This window comes from Protomyctophum parallelum (genome assembly GCF_964188405.1).
Source record: "Protomyctophum parallelum genome assembly, chromosome: 6".
NCBI lineage: Eukaryota > Metazoa > Chordata > Actinopteri > Myctophiformes > Myctophidae > Protomyctophum > Protomyctophum parallelum.
Window position 1 is genome coordinate 13,616,606 of NC_139701.1, and position 23,060 is coordinate 13,639,665.

At 43.2% G+C, this 23,060-nt stretch overlaps 1 protein-coding gene across 5 annotated transcripts in view; it reads right to left on the minus strand.

Moving 5' to 3' along the window:
- ap3d1 (adaptor related protein complex 3 subunit delta 1) overlaps nucleotides 1–23,060 on the minus strand; it is a 45,909-nt gene that overhangs the window by 17,946 nt on the left and 4,903 nt on the right. For all 5 annotated transcript variants that reach the window (XM_083767730.1, XM_083767727.1, XM_083767729.1 and 2 more), the window contains exons 2-20: nucleotides 22,559–22,654; nucleotides 21,623–21,703; nucleotides 21,372–21,452; nucleotides 20,352–20,459; nucleotides 19,342–19,471; nucleotides 17,420–17,559; nucleotides 16,402–16,475; nucleotides 15,736–15,785; nucleotides 15,162–15,211; nucleotides 14,282–14,330; nucleotides 11,499–11,644; nucleotides 10,902–11,050; nucleotides 9,818–10,048; nucleotides 6,610–6,856; nucleotides 5,324–5,469; nucleotides 4,088–4,235; nucleotides 3,347–3,418; nucleotides 1,743–1,818; nucleotides 934–1,130 (exon numbers count right to left, since the gene is read on the minus strand). In XM_083767730.1, the coding sequence (XP_083623856.1) occupies nucleotides 934–1,130; nucleotides 1,743–1,818; nucleotides 3,347–3,418; nucleotides 4,088–4,235; nucleotides 5,324–5,469; nucleotides 6,610–6,856; nucleotides 9,818–10,048; nucleotides 10,902–11,050; nucleotides 11,499–11,644; nucleotides 14,282–14,330; nucleotides 15,162–15,211; nucleotides 15,736–15,785; nucleotides 16,402–16,475; nucleotides 17,420–17,559; nucleotides 19,342–19,471; nucleotides 20,352–20,459; nucleotides 21,372–21,452; nucleotides 21,623–21,703; nucleotides 22,559–22,654 (2,271 nt within the window). The remainder of the gene's footprint in view (nucleotides 1–933; nucleotides 1,131–1,742; nucleotides 1,819–3,346; nucleotides 3,419–4,087; nucleotides 4,236–5,323; nucleotides 5,470–6,609; nucleotides 6,857–9,817; nucleotides 10,049–10,901; nucleotides 11,051–11,498; nucleotides 11,645–14,281; nucleotides 14,331–15,161; nucleotides 15,212–15,735; nucleotides 15,786–16,401; nucleotides 16,476–17,419; nucleotides 17,560–19,341; nucleotides 19,472–20,351; nucleotides 20,460–21,371; nucleotides 21,453–21,622; nucleotides 21,704–22,558; nucleotides 22,655–23,060) is intronic.

Sequence of the window (23,060 nt, forward strand, 5' to 3'; positions counted from 1 at the left end):
GTGGAGTGGCTCCGTTCGATCGGTGGGCGGTCAAAATCGGCCAATTACCCATCCGATTGACTCGATCGGCCGTCGCCAAATTCTCGATACGCAGATCCCATCAAAAAAAGCTAAAAGCTGAGCTGTTTACATCATGTGTCACAGCCTCGGCGGCTCCTCCTCCAGAGAGTAATATGAGCTGCATAAAATAGCATGCATTCTCTCCTCTGTTGCACACAGAAAGAGTAGCGTTCTCTCCTCTGTTACACACAGAAAGAGTAGCGTTCTCTTCTCTGTTACACACAGAAAGAGTAGCGTTCTCTCCTCTGTTACACAGAAAAGAGTACATTTTCGCCGACTCATACATGCAGAAAATGTCCATAATTGCATCTTTCTATTGGCTTTGGTTGTATCAGTTTCACCTAGTTAAAAAACATACATACGTACATCCACATAGTTTTTGTTTAACAACTACAGCAGCAGACAGTGCAGTGCATTGCATGAAAACTGAACTTAATGGCCACACGGCCAGGATGCCAGTTAAGCACATTCCAAGCAACTGGGTTTGCCAGGTTTCTTAGTGAATAAAAAAAGAAAAATCTGATCTGTCTGAACTGAGTGGTGCTGTACTGTACTGTACAAGCTCTCCTCCCTGGCCTGTGTGTGTGTGTGTTAGGCTACAGTCAAGCGTTATTTCCGTACTCGGACGGACAGACACAGCCAGGGACACAGATAGCTGCCTATAGAAGAGGCTAGGACCACTACATTTTTTATGGTATGGGCCGATCATGAAAAAATAAATAAAATTGGGGTATCGGCCCCCCAAAAACTTGATCAGATAACCTCTAATTTCTCTGGATTGAGGTGATTGAACAAAACGACGATGTTAGGAGCTCATTAAGCCATCCCTGGAAAGCAAAATGGTGATTTATATTCAGGCGTAAAGTAGTGTACCTCTGGCATCTCCTCCGTAACGATGTCCACCACCTGAGCTGGCGTGATGTCTTCCTCACTCTCGGGTCCCGAGTCGTGCTTCCTCCCTCGTCTTCCTCCTCCTCCTTTCTCTTTCCTCTTCTTCTTGTCCTTCTTCTTCTTGTCCTTCTGCCTTCGCTCCTCCTCCAGCTTCACATACTGGTCAGACATGGGCAAGCCTGGCGGGAAACAAACACATTCTGGTCAGACATGGGCAAGCCTGGCAGGAAAACAAACGCATTCTGGTCAGACATGGGCAAGCCTGGCAGGAAACAAACACATTCTGGTCAGACATGGGCAAGCCTGGCATCCAAACAGCTAAAAAAAATAGCCGAAATGTCACGCATTGTAAACTTGTAGATCTGCTATTTCAGCTTTTTGATGCATGAAAAGGCCAGTAATTACTTGCTATATTTCAGTTATTTGTCATATCTCCCCTGTGCAACCTTTTTCATTACGAAGCCTAAAAGCCAAACAGAATTCTCTACAATTCTCTCGCAATTATTATGTGTGTGACAACTAATCGTCAACTTCAATGTGTAATCGTGACAGCCCTAGTCCCAGGCCCAGCCCCCAGTCCTCGGTCTATGGTGTTTGTCAAGCTGATAAAATACAATCATCCATCCATGTGAAAGGTAAACCAAAATGATGGGGTTCGGCGGTACGTGTTCGAGACCATTCTGACCAACCTGGGGCTTTGAGAGGTACGCTGAGGTCAAAGGTCAATCTGTACCACTAACCTGGGACTTTGAGAGGTACGCTGAGGTCAAAGGTCAATCTGTACCACTAACCTGGGACTTTGAGAGGTACGCTGAGGTCAATCTGCACCACTGGAATGTGCTCCACTCCGGGAGCCTCCTGGTACACCTGCACATCAACATGAAAACCATTCCTTTAACAAACACCTACTGTACATAGTACATTTATTTAACAAATATAATTTGTTCTCTAGTACACCTGCACAGAAAAAAGAAATAAAGTTTAATTTAACAAATACCATCCTGGGACACCTAGCGTTACAGCAGTGGTTAGGCCACAGTGCCCTCCAGAACAAACAATTTTAACAAAAATATTGGCTTCTGGGGGGGTCCCTGGAACAACATATTTTCAGATGGGGGTGAATAAGGTTCAGCACTTACAGTACTGCCATGAAAGGCAATGTGTTATTGAACTTTGAACAATTGAAAGATATATGTATGTGCATAGATAACAAGGACTTCTTTAGATACCTCCAAATACGAGAGTACTTTATGGGGGAGGTGAAAGCATCCGAGCAGGTGGCCTCAAACGATCTCATACAGGTTTTTATTCAGGCATATAAGCATGAGTCCAAAAGAGTAGTGTCCAGTATATATAATGCCCTGGTTTCAGCTAGGGTCAATTCCACAGAGTACATTCAAATTAATTGGGAAAAAGAGTTGGAGATTACCATCACATCAGAAGAATGGACAAACATGTGCAATACACAAATTACATCCACCAATTCAAGAATGTGGAGAGAATTCTGTTGGAAGACCCTAATGAGATTTTTTATTACCCCCCAAATTAAATCAAGACAACTGAAAACAGATCAGCCATGCTGGAGACAGTGTGGCCACAAGGGGGCGGGCCACGCTCATATTTTCTGGTCTTGTCCTAAAATTCAGAAATACTGGCAGGACATCCACTCCACCTTGGAGACCATTCTGTGTTTTGAGATACCTCTGTCTGTTCCTTTTCTACTGTTAGGAAATATCCCTGAAGAGTTTCTAATACGTGATAAATATTTAATCAAGATCCTCTTAGCAGCAAGTAAAAAAGCAATCACACGACGCTGGTGCCAGCAGGACCCACCAACGAAAGATCAATGGATGGACATTATTGAGGAACTGCATGCTATGGAAAAACTAACATTCATACTTACAAGAGGATAAATTCTATAAAAAGTGGGAAAAGTGGAATCTCTTCTCTCAGCCTAGCGATATTGCAATAGGATTTCATTGAATGTTTTTTTGTAATATGAAAAATGCAGCCTTTTTTTCTTTTACTTTTTGTCTTTTTCTTTCCGTATAGTCTTGTCAGTTGTGTTTTTCTTGTCTGTTCTTCCTTCAATAAAAATTAAGTGAAAAAAAAAAAAAAGTAATCAACAAACCATACAATAAAAACTGGTCAAAGATTGGCCAAATTGTCAAATAATATGAGAAAGAGGCAAACTATGAAAATAGCTAGCTGCTATTTTCATAATATGTATCTGTGGAGCCGAACATTGAATGCCTCAACTCCTACATTCCAAGTGCTTGCCAGGGTGGGGACTCGAGTCGGAGTCCCCATTTCAAATATGATTATTTTGGGGGTCACGGCCTGAAAACATTGAGAGCCAGAGTGTTACAGGATGCAGTGACGGTTGTGACAGTACCTTCTGAGAGGACGGCGAGGCCTTGATGTAGAAGGGGTTGCTGGCCTGCTCCTGCTTCCTGACTTCTCTCCTCTGGTGGTGGAGAAGAACATATCATAATATGTCACCATTTAAACCCATTCTGACCCGAGATCAGATTCTAAAAATGTCTTCTACATCCTGACAATTTTCTGAAAATGCTATGTTTCTATGTCAGTCGTTCTTTGATTTTTCAAAAATAGCAGACCTACAAGCTACAAGCTTGTAGATCTGCTATTTTTCAATAGCCAAAGCATGACACGATGCTAACACCAAAAGGGGTTCCCGCCCAAAATGGGTTAAATGACATAAATGAACATACAATATCGATTGACGGCATATTCATCATAGGCTTTGTTTAATTATTTTACCATTACCAACATTTTAAGTGCCGTGTGTTGCATTTCAATGTACAGAATTTGACGCATGAATAAAGTGAACAGCAACTATGAAACATTTCATCCGGTCATTTAGTATTACTTTACTTTTTCTTTTTTTTTAGACCAAAGCAGTGCATTAAATACTGGCCTACTTATGAATATTTCCACAATATCCAGAGTAAACAAGAGGCATACATATATATATATATATATATATATATATATATATATATATATATATATATATATTCACCCTTCCATATGCTCCCTTCATTAAAAAAAAAAAAAACAGAAACATCAAAGCTCTGAGACGGAGCTCATTAGTGCAGCCATGCATGCGTACCCGCGCCAGCTCCTTCTCGTCCACCTCGGGACGCGGTCGGGAGTGTTTGGGCTCCTCCCTGGCGAACACGGCCTTCTTCGACGACGGCTTCTCGTCTTCAGACTCGCTCTCAGACGGCGGCTCGTTGATCCACGCGTCGAGATCCAAGCTGCACAGGTCAGTAATTGGTTATTGAATGCAGCTTGCGCCCACCAGAGAGAACTTTAGAGAGTCTGAGTGAGGCTGTAATATTGTTGTTGTTTATCTTCCCCCTTCATATTCTAGCAGCCAGGCATGTAATAATCATAATATACTGAAATTATAGATAATGTAATCATAATATCCAATCTGCTATTGTGCCAGCTATAACATAAAGAAATATATATATATCCCACGATTTTTGGAACCCATTTTTCACCCAGTGCCAATTGCCTAAGCTGTTAATTCTGGGCGCTATACTCTCCCTCTGCCAACCTGGGGAGAGCCCTGAACTGAGCTCATGCTTCCTTCAATGCATGAGGAGTGAACAGGCTCGCTTCTTATCATCTGACAGGGAGGAGTTTCCCCCGATAGAACGTAGCACATGGAAGGAACACGTTATTCCAACCAGTTCGCGACACATGGCCAAAGCATTTCCTGGGGGTCCCCAGCCAAAAAAACGTTGAGAACCCCTGCCCTAGGGGACACAGGGAGAACATGCGAACTCCACACAGAAATACCCTTTTGCCAACCCCACCTAGTGTATGGGCACAGATGACGCGGAGGAGAGAACACGCCGCCAGCGGGAATCAAACATGGGACCTTCAAGCTGCGAGGCGACATCGCTACCGACTGCACCACCGGCATGTCATATGTAATAATAATATACTGTAATAATTATAGATAATATTCAATCTGCTATTGTGCTAGCCTCGGAAACCCAGACGTTTTTATTTCCTGGGAGAAAAAAAAAGTCTGGGACCGAGACCACTTCAATTCGGCATAGAGTAGCACAAATGTCGATCACTCTCTGCTGATTTCTGATCGTCTGCACCTTTGTTAAATTGAAGCACACACGCACACCCGTACACACACACACACACACACACTCCTCTCTCTCGCTCTAATGAATCAGTCTCATGTCACGCAGCTGTGTCTAGATTCTGCCGGGAGCTGCCTATGCCATAGAAAGCATAGTTGGACCCCAGGCTACTATTATGCCAGCTATACGAACAAAACACAAAACAAAGATGCAAGAAGACATTGTTCTCAACTCACCCTTCGGGGACAGGCACTTTCTTCTGTGCCTTGGGGGCCACGGGGTTGAGTTCTCCTGCGAACAGAGCGGTGACCTCCTCGGACACCTCCACGTCCTTCTGCTGCAGCTTCTGGATGTACTTCACCAGCTGCAGGATGCAGGACGCCTGGCGACCAGACAGACAGGAAGGAAGGGACACGGAGGACATGTGCAAGTGAGCTTAGCGGCCGTTATCGATCAAATTAGTGTCGTGTTGTTGTGTAACCTAATCGGTAGGACTGCGGTGATACGAGGTCAATTAATGGTTGGCTATGAATCACAAGGTGTCAATGCTGTTGGCAGGACGGGGGCTGTGGACTTGTCGCAAGAAAATGATGATGCAAGTAAAAGCATTAAAAGGCGTTTTTGCGGATCCGAAAGTAGTAGGCTATCAATAGCTGTCAGCCTGTCACCATTAACACACCACTAGACAGCTGCGGAAAATGGATCAAATCGACCCCGGTTCGAAAAAAAACGTTATACGGACGAATTATTCGGCGGCAGTGTGCAAACGTAATTGACATGACGTGAGCTTGTTTTTCATTTTACGTCCTCTGAAATTCGTTCCGATATTCGGCACCTTTAAAGTTGTTTTTACCATAACATGCCGTATTGGCAAACTGGAGAGTTACATACATGCTGGTATATATATATATATATATATATATATATATATAACACACAGACCTTATAAAGGAATCCTCATTGTTAATTTATCCATTTGTAACTCCAGAGTTAGTTAAAGAATTCCATACTAAAAGGCTTTCTTACCTTTCTTTGTAGTTGTTACGTCCCCACCAAAGAGGTCCAGGTGTTATTTTGTGCAAAAGCTCCTTATTGGCTATTTCCCCTACCATAATCCCTAAATGAATCACGTTGAATTGAATGGGGCTATGGGGTGTTGTGCTAATTCGCTTATTTCCATCGCTCAATTTGTTTTGTATATATATCCTCTCTTCATAATGTAAATAATATCCCAAGTGGCACACTTTACTACTTATTTCGATGGAAATAAGCGAATTAGCACAACACACCATTGCCCCATTCAATTCCCATTAAATTAATTGAGGTCTTATGGTAGGGGAAATAGCAAATAAGGAGTTTTTGCACAAAAAGAACACCTAGACCTCTTTGTAACAACTACAAAGAAAGGTAAGAAAGCCTTCTAGCATGGAATTCTCCTTTAAACTAACGCACAGGATGCATCCACTAATCCGTGTATAGATTTACACGACCGTTCTCTTTTCCCCGTCCCCGGTCTTCTTACCCTCTCCTGCACCTCCAGGTTGGCGCTCTGGACGAACAGCGGCAGCCTGTCTATCATCAGCTGGCTGGTCTCCTGGGCGGCGGCGGCGTCGTCCGCCTTGGTGGCTCCGCCCCCCTCCTGGCTCCGCAGCACCGTGGCGAACAGCTTGGCGGCGTTCTGCACGTACACCGCCTGGATGTGACCCGGCAGCGTGGCCACCTTGGGCCGCAGCATGGCCTCCAGCGTCTGAGTGGGGTTCTCCAGGTGTCTGGAGGGAGAGAGAGGGAGAGGGGTGGATGTAAGCACAAAGGCCCCTCACGCAGCAGAGCTGTAGTAGTGGATCCTTCGGGTAGGATAATCGTAGACAGTGCATGTGTGTTACGAGACCCGTTGAAACCATAGACTGTAAAATAATATGGACAAAGCGTTCTCCGGGTCTGATATATGGACGTAAGATGAAGCCTGTCAGTCCTTGAATTGTAAATCGCCATCTTTCTAGATCCGTTTGGGCCCAGCTGGCCCATTGGCTGGCCCAGACAACGAGGCGGGACTTCCCCCCCTTCTTCTTCGTTGGTTTTCATTTTGACTCGAACGGGGGGTGGCTCCCGATCATAGACTGTAACGGTAGCCACGCCCCTCAGAACATACGCAACTTTATGGTAATTTTTTTAATAAATGGGACCATAATTTTCCAAAAAGAATATTACGACATGAGAAATGAGACTTTAAACTAGTGACTGGAAGCAGAAAGTATTCATGATCATGACCATGTTTATTAAGGTAATACAGTCTAGGTGAAGTTGGGCCCAAATACATGGACCTCTATGGAGATATGGGTTTTTTTGGGCCCAATAACAGCGCACAGGCCATTATATGAACTTTCAGAAAGTCCCGATTTCCTCAGTGGCTTCACAAAATATCTGCCTGACTGCCCCCCTGGTTGAAACCTATACGTCGTTACAATTTAGGCATTTTAGCAGACGCTCTTAATCCAGAGCGATTTACAGTAAGCAAGAACAAAACATGGTAATACATCAAATGCATAAAGAAATGTCATCAAGAATTTTAAGCAAGCTAAGAACATAATATCTGTCTAACAGTAGATTCTATCTGTACAGATTATCTGTTTTTTCCACCATTCTGCCTAAGGACCTAATCTGAAATACGCAGCAGTGTGCAAGAAGCTCCTTTATGTGTCATTTGTGTAGCCCCTAAGAAATGAAAGCACAGTAGGAGTTTTTTTTTCCTTCTTCGTTCGTTTAATTGACACCATCCCTCAGCCACATACCAACAGCTGTTAACGCATGTCACTTTGTCAACAACAAAGGCAACATGGGTTTTATTAACCCATAAAGACGGAGGCAACAGAAATATTAAATATGGAACATATGCGTTTGCTGTCAATCATGTTGGAGCGTGAGGGAATTAGAGCTGAATTAACAGATTGACAGGAGAGTGGGAATTGGCACATTTGGGCCAAACTGACGATAATTTTATTCCCATCGCACAAATTATGGACAACTCTTGACAGATAGCCGTAACCTACATTATGGTTATCATTAATAATGCATTTTATAGCGCTTTTTAAAGTACTCAAAGCGCTTTACAATGGTCCATAATTAATGCATACATTGGGAGGTGAAGCGGCGAACAGTCGACGCCAGCGTCCTCACTTCCCACATGTACACACCAACAGTGGCAAGCTAGCACCGAACGACTCATTGGAGGCAATGTAGGGTTCAGTGTCTTGCCCAAGGACACTTCGGCACGCGGGTGAAATCACCCCTCAGCGTCTTCTGACAGACATATTAGGGGTTGGAACATGCATCCAGCCCAACCCATGTAGTCACTTTGAGTGGCACCACACAAAGCCCAACCCTGTAGTCACTTTGAGTGGCACCACACAAAGCCACGGGTGAACATGTACTGTATGTGGGACCCTAACCCCCCAAACCCCAGGACTAAACATAACATTACTATTAACCCTACCCCAAACCCCAGGACTAAACATAACATTACTATTACTAACCCTACCTCAAATCTAAACATAACCGCAAGCACGTCACAACGCATGTCAGACCAAAGCAAACTTCACTTTAAAACACAAAACTTATATGAGCAGGATTCAAACCCACTCGACCCAGGAGGTATGGATTGAAAGTCTATTGCCTTAACGAGGCATGCTACGAGCTGGCTGCTGGAATGCTTTTCTAGAGTCTACTTCATTATAACACGCCAAAGTCATGTAAAAGGAAAGGAAAAACCCTGCCCAGCCCAGTAGGGGAGGGGTTGGGGGAGGGGAAGCCTCGCCCCTGCGGGCGGAGGCTTCCCTCCCCCGTCCCCTCCCATATTACTCTGAGATATAGAGCACCGAAGTCTGACGTCACTTTCAGTAGAGGGCGTCAGTCCCCAGGTTCATGTATTTGTTTAGTTGCATTGAAATCCCCATTGAGGCGATTTTAGATTGCCTCATATAACAACTGTGTTTGAAAAAACCGCTTCACTCATATGGATATGAAGAATCAACTGACTGAGAGAAAACGCTAATGCTACTGCTGCTGAATTAGTTAGATTTTCGCTAGAAGCAGAGTGACTGACTGTTGCAAACGATACAGAGACAACTCCCTAACAATAACGCCGAGACAGCTTGTTTATTTTCGGACCACAACGCTTATAGTAGACGATATTAAGATCACCCCATTTTATTCTCCATAGAGAAATTACATCCGCGAACCAGGGGAATCGTCGGGATGAGCGAGTTATGTCAGGACTTCGGTGCTCTATAGCTGAGGGTTGATTTCAGGATTATGTTCTACTTTAGCTATTGAAAAATAGATCTACAAGCTCATAGCGCGCCACCGAGTGGCGCGCTACGAGCTTGTAGGTCTGCTATTTTTGAAAAGTCGTGAAAATGTGGCGCAAATCTTTGAATATATATTTCAGAGCGAACATTTTTGACTAAAATATTGGCTTCTGGGGGGTCCCTGGAGCTACATATTTTGAGATGGGGGTCAGTGGCCCAATAGAGATAATTCTGGGGGTCCTTGACATGAAAAAGGTTGAGCACTACTGACATAGGAAACATGGGTTTTTCAGAAAAATGTTAGGATTTAGAAGCCTTTTTTTTATCGACCTCAGTCCAAAATGGGTTCAACCGGTAATCGTGACAGACAAGACGGCCCTATACCCCAAAAAGCTGAGACGATATAAAAGACAAAATGGAACATACTCCGAGAACTCGCCACAGATCCAGGCGGCGGCGTAGAGGACCTCGCAGATGCCGTTGCGCTGCGTGTTGCCGGTCAGCAGGTGAGCGTTGTCCAGCAGCGTGGCCATCTGGGCCACGGCAAAGACCCGGATGGCCTTCACCCGGATGGCCACGTCCAGCATCTGGGAGGCGATCAGGTGGCCGTGCCGAGTGCCCTCCAGCCGCGTCAGCTCCACCAGGATGCTGATGTACCTGCAAAGACGACAAAGAGACGCATATGGAGAGGCGTACGGTTAACCTATTTTGACCCGAGATCAGATTCTAAAAAATGTCTTCTACATCCCGACAGTTTTCTGAAAAAGCCATGTTTCCGTGTCAGTCGTTCTTCGACTTTTCAAAAATAGCAGACCTACAAGCTCGTAGCACGCCACTCGGTGGCGCGCTATGAGCTTGTAGATCTGCTATTTTTCAATAGCTAAAGCATGACATGATGCCAACACCAAAAGGGGTTCCCGACCAAAATGAGTTAAAGATAAATAATTTATACCAGACTACGAGGCTAGGTTTATAGGCACGGGTCTGTCCCTGATGAATAGTATGTAAAATTCTATCAGCCCAGCATGCAGCAGTGTGTTGTTTTATGTTATTGGATACATAATTCATGAATTTATGAACGGCTAGAAAAAGTGAACTTTTAGCAGTACAGGTGAATAACATGTATTTTGACAGAGAAGAGCTGAAGAAGGGGAGCAGTAAACATAGCTCTACAAGATGACAAAATACAATAATCAAGCTAAAAAGGGCAAATATACCAAGAAGTGGCAATGGAGAATTACAGACATACTGGATACAGGACACAGGAAGGGGCATAAACTCTGGTGTTCAACTTGGCCCAACGGACTAACCACTCAAAGTGATGCATTGGTAGTTGCTCTGGCTACAGATTTCAAGGATCTTAATGACTAATAACCACTCAAAGTTGGTGATGTATTGGTAGTTGCTCTGGCTACAGATGTCAAGGATCTTAATGACTAATAACCACTCAAATTTGGTGATGTATTGGTAGTTGCTCTGGCTACAGATGTCAAGAATCTTAATGACTAACCACTCAAAGTTGGTGATGTATTGGTAGTTGCTCTGGCTACAGATGTCGATGATCTTGGTGAGCAGCTCGTCTCTGTACGTGGTTCCCTCCGCCTTGTCCACGTGCACCATCAGCTTCTTAACGATCTCCATCAGGTTCTTCTTGGACACCTGGTGGGGGAAAGCAAACGAAAGTATGCAATATAATATATGGATTTATTTCAGTTCATAAACCGCTCACGGCCGTGACACCCCCAGCCGCAACTGCCAGCGACGCGAGCCATCGATGAAGAAGGCGTCTCGTTGAGATTGTCCCCGACGTACCACAAGTGACAACACGCTGTGAAGATCTGACTACGTAATCGAAACGTTGGCAGTAATAGACAATAAGTACATCATCTTTTCAAAAATGTCTTCTACATCCGGACAGTTTTCGGAAAAAGCGATGTTTCTATGTCAGTCGTTCTTCGATTTTTCAAAAATAGCAGACCTACAAGCTCGTAGCGCGCCACTCGGTGGCGCGCTATGAGCTTGTAGATCTGCTATTTTTCAATAGCTAAAGCATAACATGATGCTAACACCAAAAGGGGTTCAAGTTCAAGTTGGTTGGCTCATATACCATGCCGTAGAGCAGGTCCAGCGCCCTCAGACGGATGGACTCGTCCTTGTCGTCCAGACACTGGAGGATGAGGTCTTTGTGGGACTGGACCGACTTGGGGTGGGTCTTCAGGATCTTGGACATGGCCAGCAGGCCCAGGTACTTCACTAAAGAAGAACCCACACAGAATGCTCTCAGCGTGGCCTTCACAATACTAGGCATGCATGGATCCGTGTGGCTTTGCGTTCACATGAGGCATTATGCAAAGATCACAGCGTATTTGAATATATTTGTTGCTCACACGGTCGCTGGTAGGGCATTAAGCAACTAGTCGACTAGTTTACTAGTCACCAATGTACACAGTTTTTAAATGTACAAATATTTATTTCCCCCCAAAAAAAAGATTATTTTATTTTATATTTTAACATAATAGGTATTTAAACAACTAGTCGACTAGTCAACTAGTAAAAATGACTAGAAGTGAATGCCCTAGTCGCTGGTGTCATCAAGCATGCGTCCAGTGACGTGTGTCAGAGGCGTGGCGGCCAGACAGGGGGGGGGGGGGGGGGGGGGGGGGGGGAATTGAGAAAAAAAAACAACAGCTACAGTTGTAGCTTTGCATCTGGAAGTTGAACCCAGCTCTGCAGCTTCAATTTGTAGCTTTGTGTAACTTTCCATCTTTTTTGCGGCAGCTACAAATCGTCAGATTTGCTTCGTAGCTTCACGTCGCCGGCTTCCATTGACAATGAATAGTGGTCTGAATCTTTGCATCTGCCTGTGTGAACGCGCCGTTAGGACCACCTGGTCTACATTAAACTGATTCTGTGCCCTGCTGACTAAGGTTGACTGGTTTTGTGTAGACGTATTTTGGACGTTACAGTAAACGTCTGGAGTATTCAAATAAAAAAAGTAGTCAAAAGACTACGTCTTTCCCAGAGTAATATAGTAAGAGAGTGGCGACACTAGCGTTGACTCCCATTGTTACAATGGAATGAGGAAGTGCTCATTCTATCTCAATGGGATAGTTCCAGCCACAGGAGCAATGTTTGGAACTATAAACGTGTCGCTACTCTACACTCTGGTTTTGCCTTAGTGTCGAGTGCACAGACTTGGGCTAACATTTCTTTCATTCTCCAACCTTAGTCTCACCGGACACTTGAAAAACTAATTGACAGTATCATTACTATGAAAGCGATCGGTTGTTACACAAATACACATACTCTAGTAGTGTACGCAAATATATAAACCGTTTGTCATTCTGTTCCAACATTCTGATGAGATATCACATTAATGAAAATTATAATTATTATAATTATAATTAAAAACACACAAGACAATGGACACATGGGCATTTAGTTTTTCCTCACACACACACACGGACACACACACACACACACACACACGGACACACACACACACACACACGATGAAATCTGTTCCTCTACCTTTGCATTCACTACAAGCCCACCTGTTTGGAGACCCCTGGTAGAGATCAATGTATACATATAAGAGCGCCGAAGTCTGATGTCAATATCGGTAGAGGGCGCCAAGTCCACTGGTTTGTGTACTTTTACATCGTCCCATATAAGAACAGTTTTTGAAAAATAAACAAATCATCCCAGCGGTTTCACTCATATTCATATAAAGAATCAACTGACTGCGAGAAAACGCTAATGTTACTGCTGCCGAATTAGTCACATTTTCACTAGAAACAGACTGTATCAAATATGAGTAACCAAATGTCGTAAATGATACAGAGACACCTCCCCGACAATTATCGCAGAGACAGTTTGGACCACAATTCTTATATGAGACGATTTTAAGACGACACAATGTTTTTCTCCATAGAGAAAATGCTTGCGGGGACCAGGGGATGAGCGAGTCACGTCAGGAATTCTGTGCTCTATAGTATATGAATACTCTATGGGAACGCCGCCAAGACTCTGAACACTGTATCGGAAACCTAGATTGGAATGATACGTAAAAAAAATAAGTAAAGAAAACTTTTCTAAATGTAGTGTACTGCTACAAACTACCACTATATCTCTTAAAAAATGCTAGGCTTCTTTAACAAGAAATACATCTACATTTACCTTAAATGAAAACATAATTAGTGCTTTTTCCTTTTTTGGGATATCTCAATTCACTTTCACTTGCTCCAACTGTAACCACTATCCTGTGTTAAACTTGAATGGCACTCTTCTCAAGGCCTATTCACACTTCAGCTTTAGGTGATGAGGTGAGCCCCGAAAACTACAACATGACGTCACACCGCGATGGTAAGCGACTCAAACACGTCTCTGTTTTTACCAACCACCGTTTCAGTGGTCACCTTATCACCTAAAACTGGACTGTGAACAGGCCTTTAGACACATGGAAGTGCATTCAAATGAAAAAACCAAACGGAGCCCAGGTCCAAATCTAGTCTACACACGACGCCACAGTTCTATTTCCTACTCTACGACCCACAATACAATCTACGCACAGTGGGCTCTAGATAACTCGAATGCTTGAACACATTTAAAAGTATCTCTGGAGGCTAAATAAATCTGCCTAGTGCTAAGAATAGGTGTAAAATGTACATACAAACTAAGTTACACTATGTGTGTGTACAAATTTCAATTGGTGGCTTAATTGCAGTGGCATTTCAAGCAGCCGCACCTGCCCTCCAATTGAAAGAGTTTCGAGTTATCCAGAAATAGGGATGGGGGGGGCTACGACTCTAAACGGGTGGACTGTATGCCAGTCAGAAACACGCAGACAATGAGAGAATGACACACTGCAGGCATTGACAGAGGGCTCACAGTTCTGGTCCGAGTCTTCGATCAGGATGCGCAGTTTTTGTACACAGAGCTGAGAGAGAGATAGAGAGAGACAGGGAGAGGAGAGAGAGAAGGTGAAAAAGTTCATTATCATCATTGTAGACCATTTAAGTTTTTTTTAGTTTAATGACATTTAGTAAATCAAATAATGACGCAAAGAGGAGAAGGAAAGATTAGTCTATAGCAGTGTGGTTCCCAAACCTTTGAAGTCGAGACCCAAAAGAGGGATAATAAGTCGTTTGCCCGGAAACCCAAACTAGTGAAAATATCAGATCTACAAGCACACAACGCTACTTCCTAATTATTATTTTATATTTATTTATGGAATGTCCTGGATTTGTTTTGTGTTACATTTTAAATGTCAGAAAACTTTTACGGGCCTGGACTGGCTTAGCGGTCCAGGCACCGTGGCTGGTAATCCAGCATGACAGCGTGTCGCGGGTTCGAGTCGCGACCCCGACGAACTTTGCTGTGTGTCTTCCCCCCCCCCCCCCCATCTCTCTGCCCGTTTCCTGTCAAGCTACTGTACATCTGTCAAAAAAAGCCCCCAAAAAAAGAAGAGGAAAAGACTTTTACTCGAGTCGTGACCCATAAAAAAATGGTCCATGATCCACGGTTTGGGAACCAGTGGGCTATATTATACCATGCATTCTTAGCAATCATAATGACTGAGACTCATTTGAGGCATGCAAGCATGTCCAGCCTGTTAACAGTGGAATAGATGTTAGGACAGACAGAAGTGAAGAACAGAAAGTCAGATGAAAAACATGCACAGTGATTTCAGTGGAATGGGAAAGGTTTTTTAAATGTCATCATGCGACAGAGGAGCAGGCAGACGGTGACATGGACCTCAGACCCTTACCTGTATGCTAGCACTGTGGTTGGGCATTCCAGAAGACAAGGAGATCAACACTGCAACAGACAAGATCAAAGACAAAAGTCACATCTGAAGCTGCATACTTTGTCAAAGGAAAGAAGGGAGCTCCGAGTCCATTTCAAGGAGTTTTACAGTAGCACTTACAAAAGGAGAAATTATGCAGCACAATCCTTCTATAAATGCACCAAATCTCTGCAGGTGTTGAGTGTGACCCCCGTTTATTATCACGGGAACTGATCAAGCAGTTGTCTCAGTATTAGGGCTCCATTTCCGTCGCCGCTAAACCCCTTATACCTAAACTTCTTTGCCTTTATTTTTACTATTTTGAAAAACATTTTTGAATAGTTCAACAGCCAAATAGCCAATCTACATTGACACGTTGTGAGCTTGTAGACTGGACAATTTTAACTATTCAAAAATGTTTTGCAAAATAGTAAAAAAATAAGCAAAGAAGTTTAGGGATAAGGGGTTTAGCAGTGACGAAAATGGAGCCCATAGTTCCCCCAATCTATCTATGGATCCATGGACAGTTGTACTGCCCAGAGCGTATAGTACTGACCTGCAATCACTGTGTTGACACATTCGTACAGCAGGGACATGGCCGAGGTACTGGAGAAGATGGAGGTAAGAAGAGACAAGACAGGATTGTTATATAGATATTATAAGGAGGTTCGGCAGGAGGCCCCGGGGTATACTGATAGATTCATCTTCCCCTAACCCGTCCCAGGGTACCGATAAGATTCATCTTCCCCAAGGGGACAACAAACAGACTAATAAATAGACAAGTCCTTTGTGCCATTAGCTATGAAGATGAATAACGAAGTGCCGCAACGGTCTCTCGACTCGTTCAACAGACTAATTGCTCGTAAAACAACACAGTAAAGTACGGATACTATCTGAGATGCTTACCGTTTGCTCTCTTGTATTTTGTACTGTTGAGGGTGTATAGTGTTGATTATGTTGCCTGTTGCCATTTGAGGGTGTGTACAGTGTAGCATATTGTATGGTGGTGTTGTATATGGTATATTTTGCCATTTCTTTAGGGTGTTGCATTCAATGTGATGTCTTTTTTACCCTGCTGTTATCTACACTACTTTTTCTTGCCCTGTGATGTATTATCTTAACTGCTGCGCTGCCTTGGGCGACCGATTTTCCCTTGTGGGCTCAACAAAGGTCATGTTAGACGGACCACTGGCCAGTGGCAGCCTTCCTATGAGCGTCTCACCTGTGGATGAGGTTTGTAAGCGGCTCAATGAGCTTCTTTCCCAACCGTGGCTCGAGGGGTGTGAGCGCACCAAACTGAAAACAAAGAGGACCACAGAAGAAGTACCATTACGACAAACACACAACAGACCATGAATATAATGAATTGCAGCCAGTGTATGTGAAGATCTTTAAAAGAAACGCTCATACTCAAACTGGCAGTTTAGCCCTTCCAACAACAACGATGATTCCAACAACAACTCATGATTATAGACACCATTTTCTAAAGTATTCTGCGGTTTAAATTTCAAGGGCGCCACTGAATTCCTTTCATTTCAGTACGCTATGACAATCAACTAGAATCCTTAAACGGAAATAATATAATCCAGCACAGTAAACTTTACGGAATCTTTAAATTTTTCCGTTTGTTTATAATTGCGTTTCAAAGTGTGGACTGATTTGAAAAGTGTTGCTCAAAAAAGCAGAAAACCTTCTGATTTACAGATTTTCAGATACGGCCATCCCCTCTTTTTTGCAGACTTTGGTCATCAATTCAGGAAAAGAAATGACAATTTTGTTTTAAAGGACATTTGGCTGATCTATTTTAGTTTCTTGAGTAGCGATACTTTCTTCATTGTGTTGCAACATGTGGAGGACATTAGGGGATGAATTACCACGCATGCATGCGTTCATCATCAACCAGCTCAGTGGCCTTGTGGTTAGAGTGTCCGCCCTGAGACTGGGAGGTCAGGGTTCAATCCCCGGCCGGGTCATAAAAAAAAGACTGTAAAAATGGGACCCAATGCCTCCCTGCTTGACACTTAGCATCAAGGGTTGGATCGGGGGTAATTCCCTGCGACATACTAGCATCATGTCCAGGGGGTGTACTTGTACATCAAGCTGCCTCACGCTACAGAAACAGGAGATAGGCTCCTGCCCTATGGGCCTCATGGCTCGGCAAGGCTACTTACTTATGCGTTCATCATGCGCATACACAGACATACAGACAACGACCACCGGGGACATTTCGACGGACTCACCAGCTTAATGATCTTGATGAGAACCCAGTTGTTGGTGGAGGAGGTCATGAGCTTAAAGAACAGCGGGGCCAGAGACAGGTAGTTCTTAGGGTTCCTCCTGGCCAGCTCACAGATCACATTCACCGCTGCTGACTGAACACCTGCACCCAGGCCAATCAAAAGGAATCAAATAGCAGCGTCATACACATTTACAGACTGGAAATAGAGCTTTTAATCAAACAGGACTTGACTATGGGGGGAAAAACAAGCATAAACGTGCCCATATATTTCACAGAAAAAAGATGAAAATTACAAGACTGGAAATTACGTATGTAGTTAACCCCTTTTGGGGCGGGAACCCCTTTTAGTGTTAGCATTATGTTATGCTTTAGCTGTTGAAAAAAAGCAGACCTACAAGCTCATAGTGCGGCACTACAAGCTTGTAGGTCTGCTATTTTTTTTTAATTTTAACGACTGACATAGAAACATAGCTTTTTCAGAAAACTGTCAGGATATAGAAGTCATATTTAGAATCTGATCTCAGGTCAAAATGGGTTAAACGCATAGATCGGTATTAGACGATTATCAGGGATGCATGATATACGATAGACATTTTGGCCAATCCACTTTTTGACTATACTCCCGTTTTCCATGGGCAGGATTTAAATGTTACGATCTCTGATATACAGTGTAAGTCTGGTATTCTCAGATATGATCGCAATATCATTCTCTGCCATATTATGGGATATTGGATATTCATGTAGCTTCTTAACATCGGAGTTCATTGATTGTGCCTTGCTCAATCCTAAAATCAGATGACTGAAGCTGAATGGTCATTTGTAAATGACAAAATTGTTGTCAGATTTAAGAGACACATCGTACAATTATTGCGTAATCATATTGGTGCAACATATTGGGAATATTGTTTATTCTCCAATATGCATTTTAACCCATTCTGACCTGAGATCAGATTCAAAACATTTCTTCTACATCCTGACAGTTTTCTGAAAAAGCTATGTTTCTATGTCGGTCGTTCTTCGATTTTTCAAAAATAGCTAAAGCATAGCATGATGCTAACACCAAAAAGGGTTCCCGCCCAAAATGGGTTAAAGTAATTATTATAGATACGGACCAATATCATGTTCATCCGTACAATATCTAGTCACAAATTACCCAAATTAGTTAGAAAAAGCTTGCTGATGAATGTATGTACAGAGCAATATATACTAGACTATATATATTGTTCTGCCCTTTATAGATTAATTTCATATTGCTCTATATTATAGACTAGAGCAATATGAAATTAATCTATAAAAGGTGGCATCTATATTTTATCAAACAATTTAGACAAAGGGTTTTATTTAGAAATAGACAAGGCTCAGGTTTGCTTTAGCTGGGTCCTGCAATTGGTGGTATTCTTTTTCCCCCCACTCCATTTGCATTTGCTAGCATAAAATTGTTTGGTGAAATCCAATATTCTACTGGCAGTAGCTTATAGTGGCTTGTATCAGATAATGGCCTTAAAACAATCATAGACTATTCTGTCAGAAGGGAGCTGGGCACAGTTAGGTCCAAGCAATATACCATAAAAAAGAGACCAATTTCCTCTTGGGTGTTTTTTCTGTCGTCAGCATGGCAGACATAGTCCTGTGAAGTGTCGAATATTGCCAGACAGCTGTGGCAGCATCACAAATGAGCAAAATAAATTCTCCCCCCCCCCATTTTCAGCAGCTGTTGAATAATTCATAGGACTGGAGGTCGGTGACAGAGAAGGTCTGTCTCCAAGTCACCAGCAGCTTATTAATTTAGTTACCTCACACTGGAATGAGCACATCTGACCCAAACCAAGACGACATGATACCCAAGAGACGGAGCCAAGACCCCTGATGAGAACAGCACCGACTGTTACAGCAGATGTGAGGCGCCTCTTCCATAATCCATACCTGGGTCTGGGTCCTCCAGTTTCTCTTTTAGTCTGGGGAAGGCGGGACGTAGGGACTCGGGATACTTCAGAAACACCTTGTACATGATCAGCACGGCCTTCTTTCTGATGTAGGGCTTTGTATGAGACATCTAAAAACACGAGAAAACGAGATGATGTGCCGTTAGTTACACAGCCTGACCTCGCCAACACTTTGTCTGTGAAGTGGAATTCAAATAAAGAAAGGCAACAAGACGCACACCTGACTCCGCCAGATGGAAGAGACGCTTGCGTCACAATCACATTTGTTTCACAACGTACTTCCACCTGGGATCTCTGTAGCCCAATCGCTGAAGAAAGCCGTCCCTATTTTCAAGCTACTTGGCAAGTGATTGGATTGGACCTTCTGTCAATCATATTGACGTGTCCGCCGTACATGATGTATGGTAGCTAGGCATGTAACGATATATCGTATATCGATATTAATCCTGACGATATGAATCGATTTATTGAAAAGTATTAGGGGGGCTAGTGAATTATGGTGTGTGATGTGAAATGTGAGCTTTAGTCATATTCCATCATATTCAAGTGCTTTTGGAGAGAAATGAATCACTTTCAGTAGTAGAGCACTGTAGAGGGGAGAATTGTGTGTGTTTGTGACACACACATGATGATGGTCGTTGATGCTCATCAAGGAAGGCAATTATGTTTCTGCACTGTCAAAGGTAATGCTACTTCTTTTGCAATGTAGTTAAATAAATAAAAAATTGAAAAAACTTTAATTTTTCTGGAAAATATTATTTGCGATTTTCCAATTTGAAGGCAATAGGATCATGCACTTCTCAATGGCATCACACCCGGCCTTGCCAAGATCCCGCCCGTAGCTGCCGCTGATTGGTTCGTCCCGAGCAGACGGCTCAAAGCCAATACTTGTGATCAATACCACCCCCATCTGGAGGAGTCAGGTTACCAATTACTATTGGCTCATCCTGTGAAATAAAGATGCGATTGGGTGGCATCAGGAGGACTCACCAATGTCATGATGTCATTGGCCAGGTCCCGGGCCAGGTCAGGGGTCACGAAGCAGGACAGGCCAGTCAGAGCGACGCCCGTGTCATACTGGTTGGGACTGCTGAGATCCTGTTGAAGATAGAAATATAGGGTTATGGAGAATTATACAGAAAAATGTTGCCATACCGAGACAAAGGTATGTTGTTTACTTCAAGAGTTATGGCATTGTCCGTCGTTTACTTCAAGAGTTATGGCATTGTCCGTCGTATGGTTCGTTTTGGGGGTAGGTGTAAGAAAGGGTTAGAAATGACCCCCATGGGACATTAGTTGACCCAGGCAACAAGAACAAATCATAACTAGACCATTTTGACCTGAGATCAGATTCTAAAAATGTCTTCTACATCCTGACAGTTTTCTGAAAAAGCTATGTTTCTATGTCAGTCGTTCTTGGATTTTTCAAAAATAGCAGACCTACAAGCTCGTAGCGTGCCACTCGGTGTCGGAGTCTCTAAAGTGCCCCTACTACTAGGGCTATTAACAATATTGGAAAGGTAATTATTAGGAAAGCCAGACGATATTGTTTTCCGCGTCACAGAAAAAGTGAAACCAAGAGTCACTTGTCCAACGGAAAAGTACATTTTAATGCACTTGTCCGGAAATATGTATTACTCGTCCCGGACAACAGGACAAGCCTTAATAGCAAGCCCTGTCAAGAGAATGCAAAACATTGAAATACTGCTATTAACTTTCAAAAGTTAACCTCTCCTATATGGATGTATAACTAACTATCTCTGACAGAAAAAGTGTTAATGTAACAACTCTTTTTACACCTTTATTTTATTCATATTCAATATTTATTTGTACATACATTGTTTGATTGTTTTGTTCCACTTTTGCTTTGGCAATGTAAACGTGCGTTTTCTCATGCCAATAAAGCTCCTTTGAATTGAAAATTGAGAGATATATAAATGGAGAGAGAAAGAAGATGTCTCGGTACAAGAATGTGCAGACCATTTGCAACGGGTAAATAATGTCACTGACCTTTCGAATCTGATTGGTCGTAAGCATGATGACATCCGTGCTCTCGTGAAAGCACTGCGAGGCAGCCAGGTAACCGATCCTCTGTAAGGGAGAACAGACAGACAGCGGAAAACATGACAAAGTTATGAAACCATGCGGGCCGTAAATGGGTTAAATGAAAATGATGCCAAACGTTATCAGGCCATTGATAGGTTTTCTCCAAAGCTGGAGCCTTCTCAAGTCACGCTCAAAAAAATAAAATAAAGACTTGCCTTGTAAGTGAACTTGGAGGAGCTCATGACTTCAACGATGTTGAAAGCGGCCCAGCTGACATCATAGCCGAGCATCTGAAGCTGTAAATGCAACAGGGATGAGAGAGGGTTGATTTAAAGAAGAAAGCAGCCCTGGACTGTCCTCATGGAACACTAAGCGGCCAAATGCATCGAGCAGAGAAGCTTGAAATCGACCACCGATACCAAACAAACGCAGGCTTAAGTGTAGGAATGAGCTATAAATGGAAATGGTGCTTTAAACACTAAAAGCCAATACGGAGACACAGATGGGAATTTAGATACAAAGAGATTCAAACCACATATTTCCCCCATAAATTATTAACAAAACATTTTAGTCCTGTGTAAAAAGCTATCATCTTCAAGTCTGTTGTCTCCCTCTCCTGACAGAGAGGGGTAATTACAATGATGCATGAAACTGCAATAAAACTATCAAAACCACATCACATAACTTCACTGACATGGTCAGCCAGTCAGGGACATACCTGACAACACCAGGGTTGGTCAGCCAGTCAGTGACCTACCCGACGACACCAGCGTTGGTCAGCCAGTCAGTGACCTACCTGACAACACTGGGGTTGGAATTTCTCAGTGGGAATAGAAGTGAGACCGGCTCCAACCACTGCAGGTGTACTAGTTATATTCTACCATTACTCTACCATACTGATTCTATTCATTATAATACCATTAAGTCCCCGATTGTAGCTTTACGCCATGCTGACTTTTACACAATTTACCCAATGTGCTTGACTTTGCTGTCCACAGGATGCATGATATTAAATACCAACCTGAAAAAGGCAAGTATACTCAACAGACTAGGCCAGGAGTGTAACATAGAATGTGTGCGCCAGTATGTTGTTGTGCCAGCAAGGGCTACAGAGAGTAAGTGAATTGTTGCAGGGTGCTGAGAAGTCTTACATAGGTGAGCTTGCACACGGCATTAGCTTTGACAGCAATGTTGTCCTGCTTGAGCTCCTGCTTGATCTCGTCGATGCAGGTGGAGATGTACTTTGCCTGAGGACAGACGGAACAGAGAGAACAGAGCATGTCAGAATGGATGGATGGATTATTCTTGACACTCAAGAGTGAGACGTTGCCAGCCGGGAAATCTTTGCCAGTGGCGTGTCTACTCTTACCAGATTTTAATTTCTTTCCATGAAAATATCCATTGCCTTTAGTCTGTACTCTGTAGTTGCTGAACGTTGCTTCATTCAAAATGTGGCACCTGGAGCCAACTACTGTGGCTTTAAACAGACTCTCTCTTGTAGCAAAAACACAAGAGTAACTCAAATTAATTGGACAGCCAACTAGTGCTGCACGATTCTTGCTCAAATTTAGAAATGAGATGGCATAGGTGTCTGAATCTAGATCACAATATTTTTTTTCGATTAATCGGGGAGCTACCCTCGATCAGGGGAGA